The 18,270-nt window shown below is 42.1% G+C and overlaps 1 protein-coding gene across 1 annotated transcript; it reads right to left on the bottom strand.

Moving 5' to 3' along the window:
* Positions 1-5,099: 5,099 nt before the first annotated feature.
* On the bottom strand, positions 5,100-17,122 carry LOC124234324 (protein Mis18-alpha-like). The gene is made up of 5 exons (XM_046651638.1): positions 16,780-17,122; positions 13,134-13,200; positions 8,787-8,909; positions 6,501-6,597; positions 5,100-5,895 (listed from the first exon to the last, which is right to left on the bottom strand). The coding sequence occupies exons 1-5, from the start codon at positions 17,120-17,122 to the stop codon at positions 5,815-5,817; spliced, it is 711 nt and encodes a 236-aa protein (XP_046507594.1). The 3' UTR covers positions 5,100-5,814.
* Positions 17,123-18,270: the final 1,148 nt, after the last annotated feature.

Here is an 18,270-nt window from a genome sequence, read left to right as displayed (position 1 = left end):
AAAACGGGAGTCATGAGCCCTGTGTCAGAGGCTTCCGTGAGCATGGGGTGAGATGACATGTGTGGAGCTCCAAGCATGGCGCTCGGCACATAGGAAATGATGGTTAAACGCCATCTGAGAACAGAAAAGTCGTCCCTGGGGTAGCAGCCACACAGTCAAAACAGCTCTCTGTCCCCCTCAAGGAAAACTTTTTGAAAACTTCACGTTTCTCTTCAAAATGGTTATACGCTCTTATATTTGGTTTGGAAAATGTTATCAAACACACATCCAATATTTTCAAAATTTCTGTGATTCTCAGGAAGCCTCCAAAATCACCAGCCCGCAGCTCCTGCTAACAGCAGACGGTGGTTAATGGAGAGGGATGTGAAGGCTGTCACGTCACGAAAAGGACCAAATTACTCCATTGCCTCAAGTCTGCAGAGTCGGCTCGTGGATTCTCATTTCCCTCCTTCGAATCATTTCTCGCTTCCTTTCACTGCCGAGAGCTATGAGGTTGAACGTGCCCTTGAGGGGTACGGTGGCCATCTCCCTGCCTCAGAGGAAGACAGAGGATATCTAGAAACCACGGTGCCAATCGTTGAGGAGAAAAAAGTTACAGAGATAATTGGTCAAGCTAGCAGAGGTCAACAGGGGCTGATGAATGAAATGAGGCCAGTTCTCTTTGAAATCACACTGGGGCCAAGAAAACCGACCGCAGCACCTCCCTTCCTCAGAGCCCCTCCCTCCGCGCTCTCTGCCTTCTAGTTTACTGTCACAACTAGACAAGCGTAAACACTCGGAGACTACGATGAGAGAGCTTGGCCTTGACTGCGCTGGCACCATCGTGATCAGCCGCCTAGATCACAGAACTCTACGAACAGGACTCAGCCCTCATTAAACAAGATTAACGATCAGTACCCAGAATATGTCTGTTAGATCAAAGAATACATTACCTTTCCTCAGTTCAAAAGTGATCGCGAATGAACTTTCTCTGCTCGTTCACAGGCACACAACTGCCAGTTATTTATCTTATTCAGGAAGAACAAAAAAGTTGCATCCAACATTGATTCCTTTTTTAAATCTTAAGTCATTTGCTTGCAGATATTTTGCTTTTTCTCCAGGAGAGATGAATGCGGCCTTAGAATGTGGCTTTAATTGCTCGTCTTAAGATACGGCATTTAATTTTAGATTAAACGAAAAGATGCTAGGACTTGGTCTTTTGGGTGTTGAAAAGAGAAAGAATTTTCTCTCTTTTAACCTTTAAGTCAAACACTATGGAGGGAGATTCAGAGTCTACAGTAATGTGCTGGGAAACCAGCTCTCTGGGGGGGAACCGTCCTAATTTTTCAGCACTTGCTGATTGCTCTGGCGTAAATACTCCTGACCATGGCCAATGTGAAGCTACCAATGGCTTAACAACCAGCTCACAAAATTCCTGAAAACTTAACAATCGGCTCTCAGCTCCTGCCCACCCTGGAGACAGACAAAGAGGTAACTGGTTTAAGATTTCTTCCCTGCCTTGTCCCTTATTTGACCAGCAAACTCAGTCTTTAAGCCACCAAACAGTGTGAATTTCATACCATATGACAATTAAACAGGTTTTAGAATAGGTGTTTAATCCCAGGTAGTCATTAAAAGTCAGGTTTAAAAGTGCATTTAATGATGCAGAAATATGCGTATTAAATATTTTGAGTGAAAACAATATTTCCAGTGCAATTCCAAATTTGCACATAAAATGACTACAAGGATATACCCCCAAAAGTAATTATCTCCTAGTTGCAAGATTATGTGTGAATTTTATTTTCTTTGTGATAATTCATTTTTCAAATTTTCTACAATGGTCATATATTATATCTGTAATTGGAGAAAGAAACGAATCCAACAGTGTTAACATTTATAAAAGAAACAAAATAGTGTTTCACTATGAAGTTGAATTGACTAACAAGACAAGAAATACTAAGCGTTGGAGAGGGTGTGGAGAAAAGGGAGCCCTCATCCACTGCTGTGGGAATGCAAACTGGTGCAGCCACTATGGAAAGCAGTATGGAGAGTTCTCAAAAAATTAGTGTAAATACTATATGACCCAGCTATCCCACTACTGGGTATTTATCCAAAGAACTTGAAATCAACAATTCAAAGAGACTTATGTACCCCTATGTTCATTGCAGCATTATTCACAATAGCCAAGATGTGGAAGTAACCCAAGTGCCCAATGATCGATGAATAGATAAAGAAGATATGGTATACATATACATATATATATACATATATATATATAAACAATGGAATACTACTCAGCCATAAAAAAGACAAAATCTTCCCATTTGCAACAATATGGATAGTCCTTGCGGGTATTATGTTAAGCAAAATAAGCCAGACAGAGCAAGACAAACACGGTATGATTTCACTCATATGTGGAAGATGGATAAAGAGCTGGCCTGGTGGCGTAGTGGTTAAGTTTGTGCGCTCTGCTTCAGCAGCCCAGGGTTCACAGGTTCAGATCCTGGGCGTGAACCTACACACTGCTTATCAAGCCATGCTGTGGCAGGCATCCCACATATAAAATAGAGGAAGATGGGCACAGATGTTAGCTCAGGGCCAATCTTCCTCAGAAAAAGCGGAGGACTGGCAACGGTTGTTAGCTCAGGGCTAACCTTCCTCACCAAAAAAAAAAAAAAAAGGAAAGGAAGAAAAAGAACAGATTAGTGGTTACCAGAAGGCAAGGGGGTGGGGGGAGGGAGAAAGGGGTGAAAGGGCACATATGTATGACGACAAATAAAAACTAGATTATTGGTGGTGAGCACGATGCAGTCTATACAGAAACTGATATATAATAACATACACTTGAAATTACACAATGTTATAAACCAATATGACCTCAATAAAATAATTTTTTTAAAAAAAATATGGTGTTTCAGATTTTTGCTTTTACATCCATAGAATCTTATGGGTACACTGGCTAGAAGATGGAATCACATGAACTCTGTTCAAACATGGCTAAATCTTCATCATTTATTTTTGTGATGCTTTACTGTTTCCAAAGTACTGTCACAAGCATTATCTAATTTGATTATCTGTGGTGCAAGGAAAGCAGGTTATTATACGCTCCTTTTACAGATGAGGAAACAGAGGCTCGAAATGATTAAACGATTTGCCCAAGGTCACACGGCTAATAAAGCAGTGAAACCGGGACTCGGACCCAGGATTTCTGCCACCTGAGATCTTCCCTCAGAAACATGTTGGGGGAAGCTTCGCTCACAGCTCCTCGTTCAAGTGCCCACTGAACACCCAGACCCAATGCTGCAAGGAGGCACACTCCTGGTTTTGCCCATTTTAGACGCCGTGAGCTTGACTAGAATCACCCAGATGGGGTGCACTCCGTCCAGGCATCAATGCTACACAGAACGATGCCTGCAGTGGGCTCTCCAGCTTGGAAATTTATGAACGTGACAGGAGACTTTGCTGAGAACGACAGAACCCACACTCTGGGATGAAAACCTTATACAACATCCTACACAATAATCTGTAACAGCCAAGGGATAGGTTCTGCTATCAGTTTCCACAGCTTCTCCCTAAAGAAGGGGGAGGGTATCTTTTACAGGGATGGCCGAAGGAACAATTTCTGGGTGGATCCTGTCTGAAGCCTCTTTGTTTGGTCCTGTGGAATCTGGGCTAGAATGTCCAATGTTTCTGCTTCAGGACCCTCATTCCTGCTCACAGGCAATGCTTTACCAGAGCTTGGTAACCAGCAACAACCACACCTTGTGTTTTCAGTTATAAGGAATAGAAACAAGAACTCACGGCCTCAGAACTTGTAGATTTTAGTATGGGCATATACGGGGCAAGTTACAAAAATAGCATTCTGATGAGACCTCACGCAAAGCCAGAAAAGCCAGGCCACCAGGCTTCAGGGAGACAGGCCCTCTCCTTATGCCAGCATCACAGTGCAGCACAGAGAAGATGAAGCAGTCCCACCTGGATCCCTTGGGGTGGGCAGTTTGGGAGCCCCAGGGCTCTCTCTCCCACAGCAGTGGCAAGGCCACTCCTTCAGTGACATCTCAGGCAGAGGCCAAAGATGAGAACGTTGCCTTATGAAACACGACTGTGTCCTGGGATTGCTTCCAGACGCTTCAGTGAAGAACAATGATACAAATGCGTGTGAGCTTTCCATCCACACCCCAGGGGTGGATAGGTAACTTCATCTGAAGGAGCCTAACTGGAAACACGACTCCTGGGATGGCAACTTGGCACTGGAAAGGCTCTCAGAGGCCCGCACTACACTAGAGGCGGCCAGCAGGCACTTGAGCTATGCTCACCTCCTGCCCCACAACAGAGGCTTAGTCAGCACTGTGGTATTAGCAATTACTCTTCATGGTGACGTGAGTAGTCTTCGAAACCTGTGGATTGGCTAGACATCCTGCCCCAGTACGAACAGGACAGAAGGAATCAAGGAGCCAAACTCCCTCTTTAGAATGGTCCTAAAAATGATCTTTGGGGTACTCCGTTACCTGCACAACCAGAAAGTGAGCTGAATCTTGCTGTGAAAATGCTCTCCCGTCTGTTCTGAACGGACTTTCATGCGAGGAGCCACTAAGCACCTGAGAGGACGGACACCTGGGACTTCAGCGCGCTGACTGAGCAGGACTGTCTCGTTGCCGCAGGTGTTGACGCGTGCTTTCACTCTCGCATGTTCTACCTGGAAGCGAGTCTGAGAGAGGAGACCTAGAGGGCTCACTAATTTCTCACTAGAGGCTGTTGCCACTCGGTCAGAAAGAACTCAATAATCGTAAATGATCCAGTCAATTTAACGTAGGACCTTTTCTTATAATACCTTTAAGTATTCTCAGAAATAATTAGGAAACTTCTGAGCAGAAACTGAGTTGAGTTACTCATACATAGTGAGGACTAATACTAAGTGGCCTCATCTATACCCAAAAATAGAAAGGGGCCTGGGGAAATTTGGGGTTACCTTCATATTCCTGAGCAGCCTACCACAGAAGCATGCCCAGCAAATGCGTGGAAGTCATGACCCCAAGATTTCTGAGCTCGGTTAAATACAATTCAGTTTCGTAAAAATCAATCTTAAAGCACTTTGTTTTAATGTTTATTCTCTTCCTGATTTTAAACAATAACACGGGCTGACTGTAAGTCTTACATTATAGAAAATTGGAAAAATGAAAATTCCCCCAGAATCCCACCCTCAGAGATGACTACTACTCTCTGTTGTAAACATCCCTCCAGATCTTTTTGGCATGTAGTAGTAAATAAAGATCACGTGGGACTCTACTACTAGAACACACGCTATCCTGCTCTTGTGCAAGTTTTCAAATAGTTCTGACAAATAATTCAGCTGACCAGTTCTCCAGAGAACTTTATGCATTAGTTTTCAGAGATGATTCAACCAGACAGTGGGTAGAAAAACCTCTTAAGATTTTCTTACCATTCAATATTAAGTATTTCCCAAGGTATCAAAGGTGAAATAAAGTTTAAAAACTAAGAAACGAAGAATAGTGAACTGCATACAGAGGAGAAAACAGTTCAGAAAATCATCACAGTTTTTTATCAAAATAAAATCTCCTAAATTCCAATTTCAGCAAGTATCATAAAATGGCTTTAAAATTTGAATTTGAGAAACAATCATCTCCTTAGCATGAATTATATCCTCTAAGGTAACTCTATAATCTTTCTCATTTGATCAATATGAGAGAACACAATGTACATGGCCGTTTAGAATTCCTTCAATTCTAAGTGAAGTGAAGTGATAACAAGAATTGTTACATATGAAAGAATTGTCCATCGGTGGGAGCATCCAGAACAGGAGACTTGGAGCAGATTTTAGCTTTTGCAACTGTTAAACGACAATTTTGATTCAACCTCCCACAGCTGCGCTTGTAATGCTGTCAAAACATCTTCCATCTATTGAATTGAAAAAATATAAAAAAATACACATATGATTAAAATCATATGATTAAATATGACTAAAATATACAGAATTAATAAAATTTCTGAATGTTATGCATTACACATAGATGTTCAGTGTTTATTTAATGAAATTATTAAGAGGTATAAACTAAGTTTTATTTAAATAAGACATAATTTTATTGATGCTACTTCTCAACCTGTAATCTAGGGCTCTTTGTACATTCATCACTGTCTTGACCATCTGGCCATCAGATGATGTTAACATTCAAAATAAGGCTGTTTATCCCACGAGAACTGAACCAAATGAGATACTGATCTGATTCAAAAATGTATTTCTAGTTTAATAGTTTAGAATATACACTGTTTTGATTTTGGTATGAAACGTCTTACTGTTTTTTTTGATAAAGCTTTAGCTTAAGTTGTAGTTTGGTTCCCAAACATTCAACTTTACTAACGAGTGAAATAAAATAAGCACTCTATGACTGTGACAGTGCCAAGACCAAGACAGACGCCGCTCTGAGGACTGCTTGTGAGGGATCACCTGTTCACCAACGGCAAGCTGTTCACACACAGACACAGACAGTGCAGAACAAAATTACCTGCTTTAGAGATTTTTCTATTTCAACTCTGCTTTCAAGATTAAAAAGCTCTTTATCTTCTGATACAATTTGCTTTTCAGAGGACCCTAAAATATAACTGTAGTACAGCACAATTAAAATATGAAAAGGGAACAAATATTAAATTTATGTTAGTTAATAACATTAAAGCTCTAAATATATTACACTATATATTAGTACCAAGTAAACACAAAACAACTCTTTTTGTTAAGAGCACCCTACGTAGGAAGCTGTGTCACAGAAAGTTATGCTTTTATCCACAACAGCTTTGTCCACACAGTCCTACCTATTTCCCAATATTGTAAGAATTTCATTAGGGGAAGACACTCGCTCTTTAGTAAGCTGTGTGGCAAAAAATTAACCCTCATAGTTCAAAATTCTATTTTAAAGTTTAAAAAAACCCTGAAGAAACCACCGCTTTCCTGCTTTATATGCTTTTTGGGAGCACGTGCACTTTCAAAGTTGACTTTTTTGTGGAGTCAACTCTTGATTACCCATATTTGGGCAACTTCAACAGTTATCCTCCAAGTTATGTGTTGCTCGACTCTCTGAGGTTATGAGATGTGGTTTAGAAAATATTGAATAGTGGAAGAACTGGCCCAGCAACTGGAGGAAAACAAGCCCAGCACTGGTAAACAAATAAAATTAAACAGTAAGGAAGAAGGTGCCAGCATTTCTCAAAAGAATACTTGATTCACTTGCATTTCTTTAGAAGTCTTTTATCACATGTAGCAACTTCAGTATGTCACTTCTGTCAAATAAGACCAGTTTTTTCTCGGAAACCCTACTGATTATAATATTTCTGAAAAACAGCAGAGAAGGCAAAATTGCGGAAAGTAATTAACGTCCTGTTTAGAAAAGAAAAATGAGATGAGGTGGAAAAATTAAATGGCATTGAGTAATTTATAAAACTATACATAAACATTACAGGGGGATCCACTTCTAAAACCAACCACTTCTAAAATTCTCCCCCAAGAGTTAACTTTTACCCTAAATTCAACTGTTCAGGGAACAACAGCTTCACTATTATGATCTCTTGTGACTAAACCTGCCACACGTTTTCTTTACAGCTATGTACCACTTTGGAAAGTTCTGGACCACCCCTACAGGACTGAGATTTCATGTCCTTTATTACTATCCCTCACTTAATTTTCACAAATCTTGGTAAAATTCTCACGGTGATTAAGGGAGCTTCTGTTTGGGCCTGGGTCTGTCGAAACAGATCTTATCTCTCTCCAGGCAGACCCACACGCTTTACAACAGGGAGCAGTACTTGTTATATTATTCCTTCATGGAGGGGCTGTAAAAAGTTTACAGAGTTTTAAAATTTTGATCTAAACCTGTTTAGTTTCAAAGAAGGTGGCAAACAGCAGTTATTTATCAAAGAATAGAGGAGAAATGATAATTATAATAAAAATACTACTGTTATAAATTTCTTAAAGAGAAAATCTAAGAAACTCAACAGAAGTGACAAAATATCTCAAGTTATGAAAGTGTAGGCACTTTCTTTTCTCGTTAAATTGTTCTTTCCTGATATATAAAGTTCCTCAGACATCTTTAAATTCTTAAGAGTTACACTTTTCCAGGACAAGTGAAAATACATTGAGGTCAACTGATTTCTTTAATTTTGTGTTTCCTATAAAAAAAAGGCTAATGAATTGGAAGGCCATTAAGAAATCTGAAATTCTTTAACTGACGTGTGTCACCAGCCCCTAATTCACCTTGTTTCCTAACACTTACTTTTTAGAAAGCTTGAAGAGTGAAGGCTCTTCCTTGCATCTCTCAAAAAAGCAGACAATTATTTACTAGACTCAAGGAAATAGACTCTGTATTTCTCTTTTTCCAGAACACCAAAGGGACTTGTTTCCTAACCAGTTTTGAAATTCCTATTTCTTCATGATATTCTAGGAGGCTAAAAACGGGGCGGGGGGGGTGGTGGAATAAAATGGACAGTATATGTTGATCCACACAATTGCTTTAAAAAAATCCTATTAAACTCAATTTGAATTTTAAGGACTGAACATATTTTTACTCTGAAAAATGTTCTCAGTGTTTTCTCCTTACAATTTAGAATTTTTGACTTTTCCAATACCAAATATATCAAGCCAAGCCAAAAAAAATCACTGGCTTTACTACCTGAAATTATCACTTGGAAATGTATTTTAACCAAATAGTGTTGATTTAGTTCTGACGTTTTCATACCAATTTCCCTGCAAACAAATTTCTGAGAAATCAGTTAAGAGGTAATCATTCATATTTCAAACTTACCTTTCAATGGCTTCAACACTGAGGCAAAACAAGTCCCTCTTGTAATCCAGATTTGTGGGTGTGCATCTGTATACGTAGCCCAGGTTGAGGGAGCATCCTGTGCAGTACAGCGTCTCCAGGATGCTGCAATGAAGAAATGCCATCGCCTCAGCAAAGAAAGTAGCAACAGGTTATAACACAAATCCCACTGTTAAAATCCATAAACACTGAATACCTAAATGGCTAAACTATGTTATTCCTACTCTACTAAGTCACATGTATGAAGGAAAAAAATGATAGTAAAATGTTTATATTAGAAATGTAGACAGTCACCTCTAGGCCACACTGCCTTAAGCACCTAGTGACAAGGGACATGTACAAAAGCGACAAGAAAAGAGGATACTGATGCGGTGTTTTCCTAGAATGTAAATGCCTCTATCTAGTATTAAGAAAATTATCTAAAATTTGGAAATAAGACAAAAAGATTCTACATGCCCTTTTAATGTCATATTGTCCAACGAGCCCACCAAGGGATCATTAACACTCTGGGGCAGGGGCAGCAAATTTTTTCTGTAACGATCCAGAGAACAAATATTTTAGGTTTGCAGGCCATTTGGTGTCTGTTTCAACAACTCGCCTCACCACTGGAACACAGAAGCAGCCACAGACAATACATAACCAAAGAGGCACTGTCTGTGTTCCAATTAAAATGTATGACAAAAACAGGAGCCCGGCCCACGGGCATAGCTTGCCCTAGTGGAGGTTAGCCCTGTTTGCTTACCACTCACTGTGGATTAGAGCCCAGATGCTCTAAAGTCACATGATGATTTATAGAAAAAAGATTGCTAAGTGACAGACAATTTTAGTCTGGTAGAGATGCAAATGTTTTCTGCTGGTAGAAAAGATAACCCCAAAGGTCGAGGTTTTATTGTCCTATAGGACATTAACTAGATTTGCCCTATAGATTTGCCCTTCTCTAAACCAGCTTTGCCGTGTTCTGGTTCCCCTGTTAATGAGCTAAATAAATCTTTGACATGTGCTCAGTACGTATTTGTTAGCTGCCTTTTTAAAAAATTATACTTTACCACTAAACTCTTCTATCAACTATAGATGTGTTCTACATAAGCAATTCACAAATATTTTACTTAATGATCTAGTTTCTCCACATAATTGCTCCTTCATTCCAGTTACTTCTCAACTCGGGCCCTGGGTATTTGAATATACTCTCCCCCAGGCCGACTCCTGACTCCTTCAAATCTTAGAATCCACTGTCTCCCAGATGCCTTGTCAAACTGACCCATCCAAATTTACCAATCTATAAATATCCATACTAAAAGTAAGGTCCTGGGGCCGGCCCGGTGGTGCAGCAGTTAAGTGCACACGTTCTATTTCGTGGGCCTGGGGTTTGCCGGATCCCGGGTGCGGACATGGCACCGCTCATCAAGCCATGCTGTGGTAGGAGTCCCACATACAAAGTCGAGGAAGATAGGTACGGATGCTCGCTCAGGGTCAGTCTTCCTCAGCAAAAAGAAGAGGATTGGCAGCAGATGTTAGCTCAGGGCTAATCTTCCTCAAAAATAAATTAATTAATTTTTTTTAAAAAAGTTAAAAAAATAAACAAATAAAAGTAAGGTCCCAACACAGAGCAAGGTAATGATAACTGGGGATTTAAACCTAGTAATAATCACAAATAGTGTAATATACACAACAAAAGATAGCTATTATTTCAAAGGAATTGTAATTCCTATTGGTATGTGAGCCACTTGTAATAACTAAATAGTTATTCCTGTTATCAAGCAAAATAGAGCCAACCATGACTCAAACAACACACTGTAGATTGCACTATTGTTTAGCTATAGATAGTGAGACATTTTTAACCACTGCAGCAACATACAGAACAAAGAACAAAACGGATCACCGCCTGATAAATTATAAGTTCTCACTGGTGCCATAATTAGCTGGACAACATGCCACGGATCAGACATTAAGCTTCTATGGGATTTTATATAAGAAATATAAAAGCATCTAAGTACACCCCAAGAGTGAACCCTATCTACACCACCAACTGTGAACAGGAAAGTCTCCATATTACGTATCGAACTTCATAATCATTTCGAGGCTGCCACACACAATTACCAACTTCTAACACAGGTGTCATCAGCCAAGAAATGATACTTAGATAAACCTAAAATGCAAAACACACCGATCATGGATAAGACTGTTTTATCCTGAATTATCAAAATCAAATTCCACACCAGCAAAGAGCACACACAAACCCACTCACACTTCTAAAGCGATCTCGAGGAGCAACGCAGAGCAGCGACTACTGCTGCAGCGCCTTACTACTCGCACAGCCGGCAGGGATGCAGCCCGAATTCACCCTTATCACGGAACAATACTGAGAAAGCAGTGCCAGAAATCAGAAAGTGATCTTAGACACAGAAGGAGCTAGCTGGAAGAACCTCAGACTGACAGGATGAAAATGAACGGAGGAAACAGCACTGCTGCCTTTACAGCATTTTTCTAATGCCCACAAGTGCTCTTGGTGCTCAGCTGCAGCCTTGCTCAGGCAGCTATTCAGTAGGACAGGCTTATCAAAAAACTCACAAGCATCCTAAAGCTTAAGGTAGTTCCAAAAGTGGGGAACTGTGACCTAGCGAAATTCAAGACAATGCAGGGCGGCATAAATGATGGGGTCAAGTGATACAGATCAACAAGACTACACACCACGGGCTCAGAATGAGAGATCAATTCCCTTTTCAATTCTCTGTCAATCCTGATTATAAAAAGAAGAAAGCCTCAGTTTGCTGCTAGACAGTCTTTAACAAGAATCTCACAGCTGCTGATCTTTTAACAGTGAGAGAACAGACCTGAGGCTCAGAACCAGCCAGGCAAGGGTACCTCAGCTAGAATTTAATAACATTTGTTTTCATTGTAACCATCCTTTGTTACCTGCTAGCAAAAGCAAGTGATATATTTATGGCAGTAACATAAAAATTCCTTTTTAATTAAATTTAAATAAAAAGTCCTAGTCAATTTAATGAAAAATATGAAATACATGATAGCACAGCTGGTACACTGATTTGGCAAAAATGGTGAAGGTGACATCGAAATGATTAGAGTTGGAAAGTAGAGAAGAAAGAACACGTTGTAAGAAGCAAGGAGAGACACAAGCATCATCTTAGCTCTTCCTACTAAATAGTCTGTGGCCTTAGAAAAATTCTAACCTCCCTATGCCTTCTTTTCTCCATCTACAAAATAAGAAGTGATTTGGGCTTGGTTTTCCAAATTTTAATCACCGGCATGCCAGTAGCACAAGTTCTGTCACATCCACATACTATCTCTTCTGTTATGAATTTAATTCTCCTTAAATAATTTTTTTTTTTAAGATTTTTTTTTTTTTTTTTTTCCTTTTTCTTCCCAAAGCGCCCCCGTACATGGTTGTATATTCTTCGTTGTGGGTCCTTCTAGTTGTGGTATGTGGGATGCTGCCTCAGCGTGGTTTGACGAGCAGTGCCATGTCTGCGCCCAGGATTCGAACCAACGAAACACTGGGTCGCCTGTAGCGGAGCGCGCGGACTTAACCACTCGGTCACGGGGCCAGCCCCTTAAATAATTTTTTAATGGAAATATACTTTATTTGAATAGGACACTCTAGCATTACTATAAATGAAAAACCAGTATTTTTAAACACACATTGAAAACATACATGATTATTCATTTCTGTTTAATTGCTTGTGTACCATCTAAAGTTAGTCCATGTACATCAGTGAGACACGTTTCGGGCAACAACTACACACGGCAGAGCTTCCCATTCAGTTTGCTGAGGGTGCCTCTTGCGCCAGAGGGGCATGAGGAGTGCCTTCCACCCTCAGAGTGGGAGCACATGGCCTGGGATTGCTGCAGGCCTGTGCTGCTGCTTCCGGCCCCAGGCGGCCTTGTCTCTACCTTGATAGGCCATATGGATGTGTGTCCGTGTGATATCGGCACTTTCTGTGGGTGCCACGACATGAAAAAGGTGGGTAGCACTGGTCTGAGGCACCCTTTGGCTCTGAGATTTTATGATAGGTATTTTCTTTTTTTATTTTTAGTTTTGATTTTCTTCAGCACCAAGCCTAAAAGACCCCAAAGGGGAGGGTGAGAATGTGCCTTTAGAAATTTAGAAACTGTTCCATCTTGATACCTAAAGGAGACCACCTTACTCAAGAATTGATATATTAGAATGACTGATTCTTTTACTGGTTACCGTGAACAAAAGTTCTCTCCCAAGTAATCTTACTGGTAATAATCTTTTTAAAGATTTTTATTTGAAAAATAAGCATCTTCTCTAATATACATACATACTCACAAAGACACAGCCTTACTCACCAACCATTTTCGTTTTTACGTTTGGATAGTATCTGTTCCTTATCCACAGAAACATTAGAGGAAACACCTAGAGAGAAGAAAGTAACAATAATTTATTAACGTGGCTTGTTATAATACACATGCAGACACTTAGAGAACTTCTAAGTCAACTTTTATTTTAGAACTCAGACGGCCAGAAAAAATAAGAGCTCAGTCACACACACACAACGGCGGTTCAAAACTAAATGTATAGGGGTCTTCAGGAAAAAGATGGCAGAATAAGAGCCATTTCCTTCCCTTTCCAGAAAACCACTGACACTCAAAACATTAATAAAATTAGAGGAGAAAATTCAGTCAACAGTAAAACTTGTAACAATTAGAACCTCAAATCAGACTGCCAGGAATGCCTGCCGGGTACAGTAGAAGTGGGATTAAAACCAAGGAAGATGCTGAAAGCCAATGCATACATCTCCAGATCTCAAACACAGGGCTCATTTTTGTAAAAGTAATTGATATGGTCCTTAGGAATCCGGCCAAAAATCTTTTACTTCGACCATGACTTCGGGATCACGCAGCTGGACCCCAGAAGAAGCAGGAAACGTTCCTGGAGGATCCAGGTCCAAGCACACCAAAAGAGGATGGAGGGAAAGGAAGAAGGGACAGCAGACCTAAAATGGCCAAAACAGACTGGATTTCCCCTCCTCTGCAGTCCACCTTAACTCAGTCAATTCGGCCTCCTTCCACCCAGGTGCTCAGAGCCCCCTCCATTCTTTGCCCCCTCATCCTGCTCCCCCACATCCACTTCACTGATAAGTGCTGTCAATCCTGTCTCACAACTCTCAGCCCAGCCCCACAACCACCGCCACCAATCATGCCTGGACCACTGCACCGGCTCCAGAACGACCTCCCCACTTCCATGCTTACTCTTAACTTCCATGCTTTCTCCAAAGAAAAGTCTGGGGTCAAATCACTCCCGTTTAAACGCCTCACTCACTAGAATAGATTGCGATCCACAGGACAGTCTCCAAGGCCCTGAATTTTCTGGCTCCCTCCTTCCTCCCTAAGTCTCATCTTTATCCTACTCTTCGGCCACACTAGCCTCAAAGCCTCTGTACTAGCTGATCCCTGTGCCTGGAAAACGCAAAGAGCATGACCCCAGAATTGTACATGCAGCCAAGTTGACACTCATGTATAAAGACAACAGAATGACATTTTCAAGCACTCAAACTTGAAGTTTTCTTGGGGATGGGGAGACCATGGATGATGATTACAAATAAACAACCTGGAAATGAAAAAGATATTAATGAGCCTTCTTATATTAAGAGTTCTGGGGGAGCTGGCCTGGTGACGCAGTAGCTAAGTTCACGTACTCCACTTCAGTAGCCCGGGGTTCCCAGGTTCGGATCCCAGGTGTGGACTTGGCACCACTCATCAAGCCATGCTGTGGCATCCCACATAAAATAGAGGAAGACTGGCACAGATGTTAGCTCAGTGACAATCTTTCTCAAGCAAAAAGAGGATTGGCAACAGATGTTAGCTCAGGGCCAATCTTCGTCATGGAAGGAAAAGTCCCAGAGTTGAGAAATAAATTCATATAAACGTTATATTATGGCTCAATGACCATGCTATGGCTACAGAACAGAACGTAAATGTTATAAAGCTTGACAAAGTCAAAATAATTAAACAAATTGGGTCAGGAGGGAATGAAAATTAACGCAAGTTCATTTCTTTATCTTTTATGGGGGGTTGGTTAAACTGAATTGTCAAAAGCTGATAGTTTTTAAATTTAAAGACTGCTGGTATAGAAAAACTAAATAACAGAATAGTGTTTTTATATATAAAACAAGAGCTCATGTGGCAAAAGATAGAAAAGAAGCTGTAAAAACAGAAAATACAAGTAAATTGAAAGATTTAACACCAAACATATTATTTCTTTAAAAGCTATAAACAAGATAAACTCACCTACTAAAAGAGCTTCTCCTACTGTATCAAAAATCTCAACCCAATTACATGCTGTTCCAACGGTGCCAACACTGGAACCAACCCAGAGCTCTATCGATAGGGGCAGATGGGGAGGATGAACAGCATCTCCATTAAAGAAAGTGCTTAAGTGGCACTTGCTTATGTATTCCAAGCACATAACACATTTTAACTAATTTAATCAGCCCAACGGCCCCATGTATGATCCCCTTTTTACAGAAGAGGAAACTGAGGCACAGAGAGGCTAAGTCGCTTGCCCAAGGAGACACAGCTCATAAGTGATGGGCCAGGATTCAAATCCAAGCGGTAGAGGTCCTCCACCACCACACTATATTGCCTCTCAACAAGGGTAGACAAAGCAGCTGCTAAATACATGAAGTATACTATCTACATACGCTAATATGGGAAAATATCCAGAATATACGTGTGGAATAAAAAAATTAAGGATGCTTAACAGTGTAAATATATAATCTCAAGTGTTTTTTAAAAATTTACATGTTTAAATATGCTCACATGTGCATGGAGTGTATCTGGAAATATAAATAGCAATAAGGCATGTTGAGCTCTGGGGCTATGAGAGTGGCAGGTCAGGGGGCTACGTCCTTTTTACGTATACCCTTCTGCACTGTTTGATTTTAATAAGTACAAAAGGTTAACCCCAATGAATCATTATGGGAAACGTATGTTCTCAGGCTTATGTCTAACAACTGAAGGGACTCAGCAATTATTGTTAATGAACTGATGCACTTTTGGGGAAAACATCAAGCTCAAAAAGTTCCAGGTAACTGGTGGACACAGCTCCTCTCTTCCCCATATCATATGCCAGGAAGGCAAATAGTCCACAACCATCAATAAATTGGTGGTGAATTTCTGCCACCAAAATATTTACAGAATTGAAACGGAGCATAAACTTCACCTTGAAAACCACAAGTCCAAAAAGAATAACCATTTTTACACCAATTCAGAAAAAATACATGTGAACCACCCTCCTAAATAAATACTACAAAAGCAACAATACAAGGGAAGAGTGGGAAAAAATACAGGTAACTAGTAGACTCAAGATTAGAAGCTAGAATTCCAGCCTTCTTGACTCTTTTATTATCCTCTCTTTCCTTTCTAATTTTGATGGGGTTGTTGGTGCTTTTATTGCAAGTTTCCTTCTTTTTAAAATTTTTTGGATAGCATTGTATTCCATCAACTCTAACACTTCAGACTGTAAAGGTCTCCACTGTTACAACTAATAAGACTTGAAAAATCAATGCTGACATCCTCCTGCAGGAAGCAGGTAGTTGAAAAGCTTACTCTCCTAAATAAACTGCTAAAAATAATACGTATTTGCCAATTAACAGCCCGCTAATTTCTAAAAGGAGTAATACAAAGTGGCTGCGTCCCAAATGCTTACAACCTGGTTGGTCATTTTTTTCTGAGTAATGCTCACAAGGATGCTGATTTATCCGCTGCTCTTCTGGGATGGGGACCCCAGAAACGGACCTGTCACTCATCAGCCCAAGGTGCAGGGGTGACCCTCCTCCTCCCCTTTTCCTGGGACAGCTCAGCCTCGCAGATTTTTCTGCTTTTAAGGACCCTGAGCTGGCAGCCCCAAAGAACCACTGCCCGCCCCGCCCACCCCTGCCTCTCCCCGAGGTCCTGGGAAGAAAGCGGCCCAAGCCCCCCGGCCCGAACTGACAGCGCAGCAGGATGCAGTTGGTGTCCTCCTGGCTCGTCACCCAGCTCAGCGAGTCGCCCAGCGGCCGCCGGCAGCCCGAGCACAGAAACACCAGAGGCCTGTCGTCCTCCTCGGCCGGCTCCGCCTTCTCCTCGCGCCGCGAGCTCTCGGCGCCGGCCACCGACGCGTCCCCGCTCACGGAGCTCCACATGCTCGCCCACTTCTGCAGCAGCTGGTGGCGGCTCGAGTCTTCCGAGAGCCGCTTGCTCAACAGCGAAGAGCCATTCCACTTGCCCTTGGCGCCGCACGCACAGCTAGCAGAGGAGCATCCTTCGACACAGCCAGACGACCAAGCCCCCGCCATTACGTACAAATCGCCCGCGCCGCGGAGCGTCACGGGAAAAACGCTCTTGCGCACGCGCGGGGCGGAGTGGGGCGGTGGTGGATGCCGAGAAGGGGCTGGGGCGTAAGGGGCGGAGCCTGGGGAAGGACGGACGGTGAACTACCCGCTAGCGCGCATGCTCGCCGTCGGGCTGAGCCAGGCCGGGTGGTGTCTGCGCATGTGTCAGGTTTTGTATCCCTAGGCGGCCGAATGTGTAGAAGATAAGGGGTCCGAGCTAATTAGGGAGGGGAGTTCAGCCCCACGTAGGAGGGGAGGCCTCTTTGAGAAGTTAGGCGCCCCAAACGAAATTACCAGCCCCTCACCGAGACTTTCACATGGTTGCTAAAGCGAATATGTGCCACACACACCACCCAGAGATACAGGAGTTGGGGCACACTCCTTTTTATGGCCTCGTCCCTGCTGGAGATGCTACAACCCCTCAAACTTCGGCGTGCCCAAGAATCACCTGGGAGCTGGTTAAAACACAGATTGCTGGACCCCACCTTCACAGATCCGGTTCATCGGGTCGGGTGGGCCCGAGAATTTGCCTTTCTAGCAAGCTCCTAGGTGATGCCAATGCTGTCTGTATCGGCAGCTCCACTTTTGACGGCCACTGCTCTAGTTCGTCTGCCTAATTCTCTCAAGGTGGAGAAAGCTGGGGTTGTTGGGGCGCCACCCTGTCCCCCGTTCGTTTTGTGCATTGTTAGCGCTCGAACAAGACCTTGGAAAAGGTTCTAGATCACTCAGGCTAGCGCTGCAAGGAAAAAGCTGGAGAAGCGCGTGTGGGCAGCATCAATGTTCCTGGAAAGCTCCTGCTGTCTGGATCCGGGAGCCATTCGCCCCTTGCACGGAGTGAGCATCCCTTCTGGTGGCGAGGACAGACTTCCTCTCCTGCCCCAGAAAGCCAGCCTCTGACTTTAAAGCACCAGAGATTAGGGTGGGAAAGGCTGGTGGGGGATGGAGCAGCTGTGTCCCAGACAACCTGGCAGCACATCTGGGAAGAAATGTATCCCCAAGGACCTGCTCTTAGGGCCCCACCGGTGTGCGCTAAGTCACTGCCCAGTTTGCTTGGTCAGATAAACAATTTACACAAAATTTACATCCAATTTTAGTGCCTCTGGCCACTAGGA

Source organism: Equus quagga, unplaced genomic scaffold (assembly GCF_021613505.1).
Source record: "Equus quagga isolate Etosha38 unplaced genomic scaffold, UCLA_HA_Equagga_1.0 73442_RagTag, whole genome shotgun sequence".
Lineage (NCBI taxonomy): Eukaryota > Metazoa > Chordata > Mammalia > Perissodactyla > Equidae > Equus > Equus quagga.
This window is presented reverse-complemented; position numbering and strand designations above follow the sequence as displayed.

Excerpts from the sequence above, each read along its gene's own strand:
- LOC124234324 (XM_046651638.1), bottom strand. The coding sequence starts at position 17,122 with ATGGCGGGGGCTTGGTCGTCTGGCTGTGTCGAAGGATGCTCCTCTGCT. Across the intron at positions 13,201-16,779 it reads CAACTGCATCCTGCTGCGCT|GTGTTTCCTCTAATGTTTCT; the intron begins GTCAGTTCGGGC and ends TCTTCTCTCTAG. Across the intron at positions 6,598-8,786 it reads AGTGTTGAAGCCATTGAAAG|TTATATTTTAGGGTCCTCTG; the intron begins GTAAGTTTGAAA and ends GCTGTACTACAG.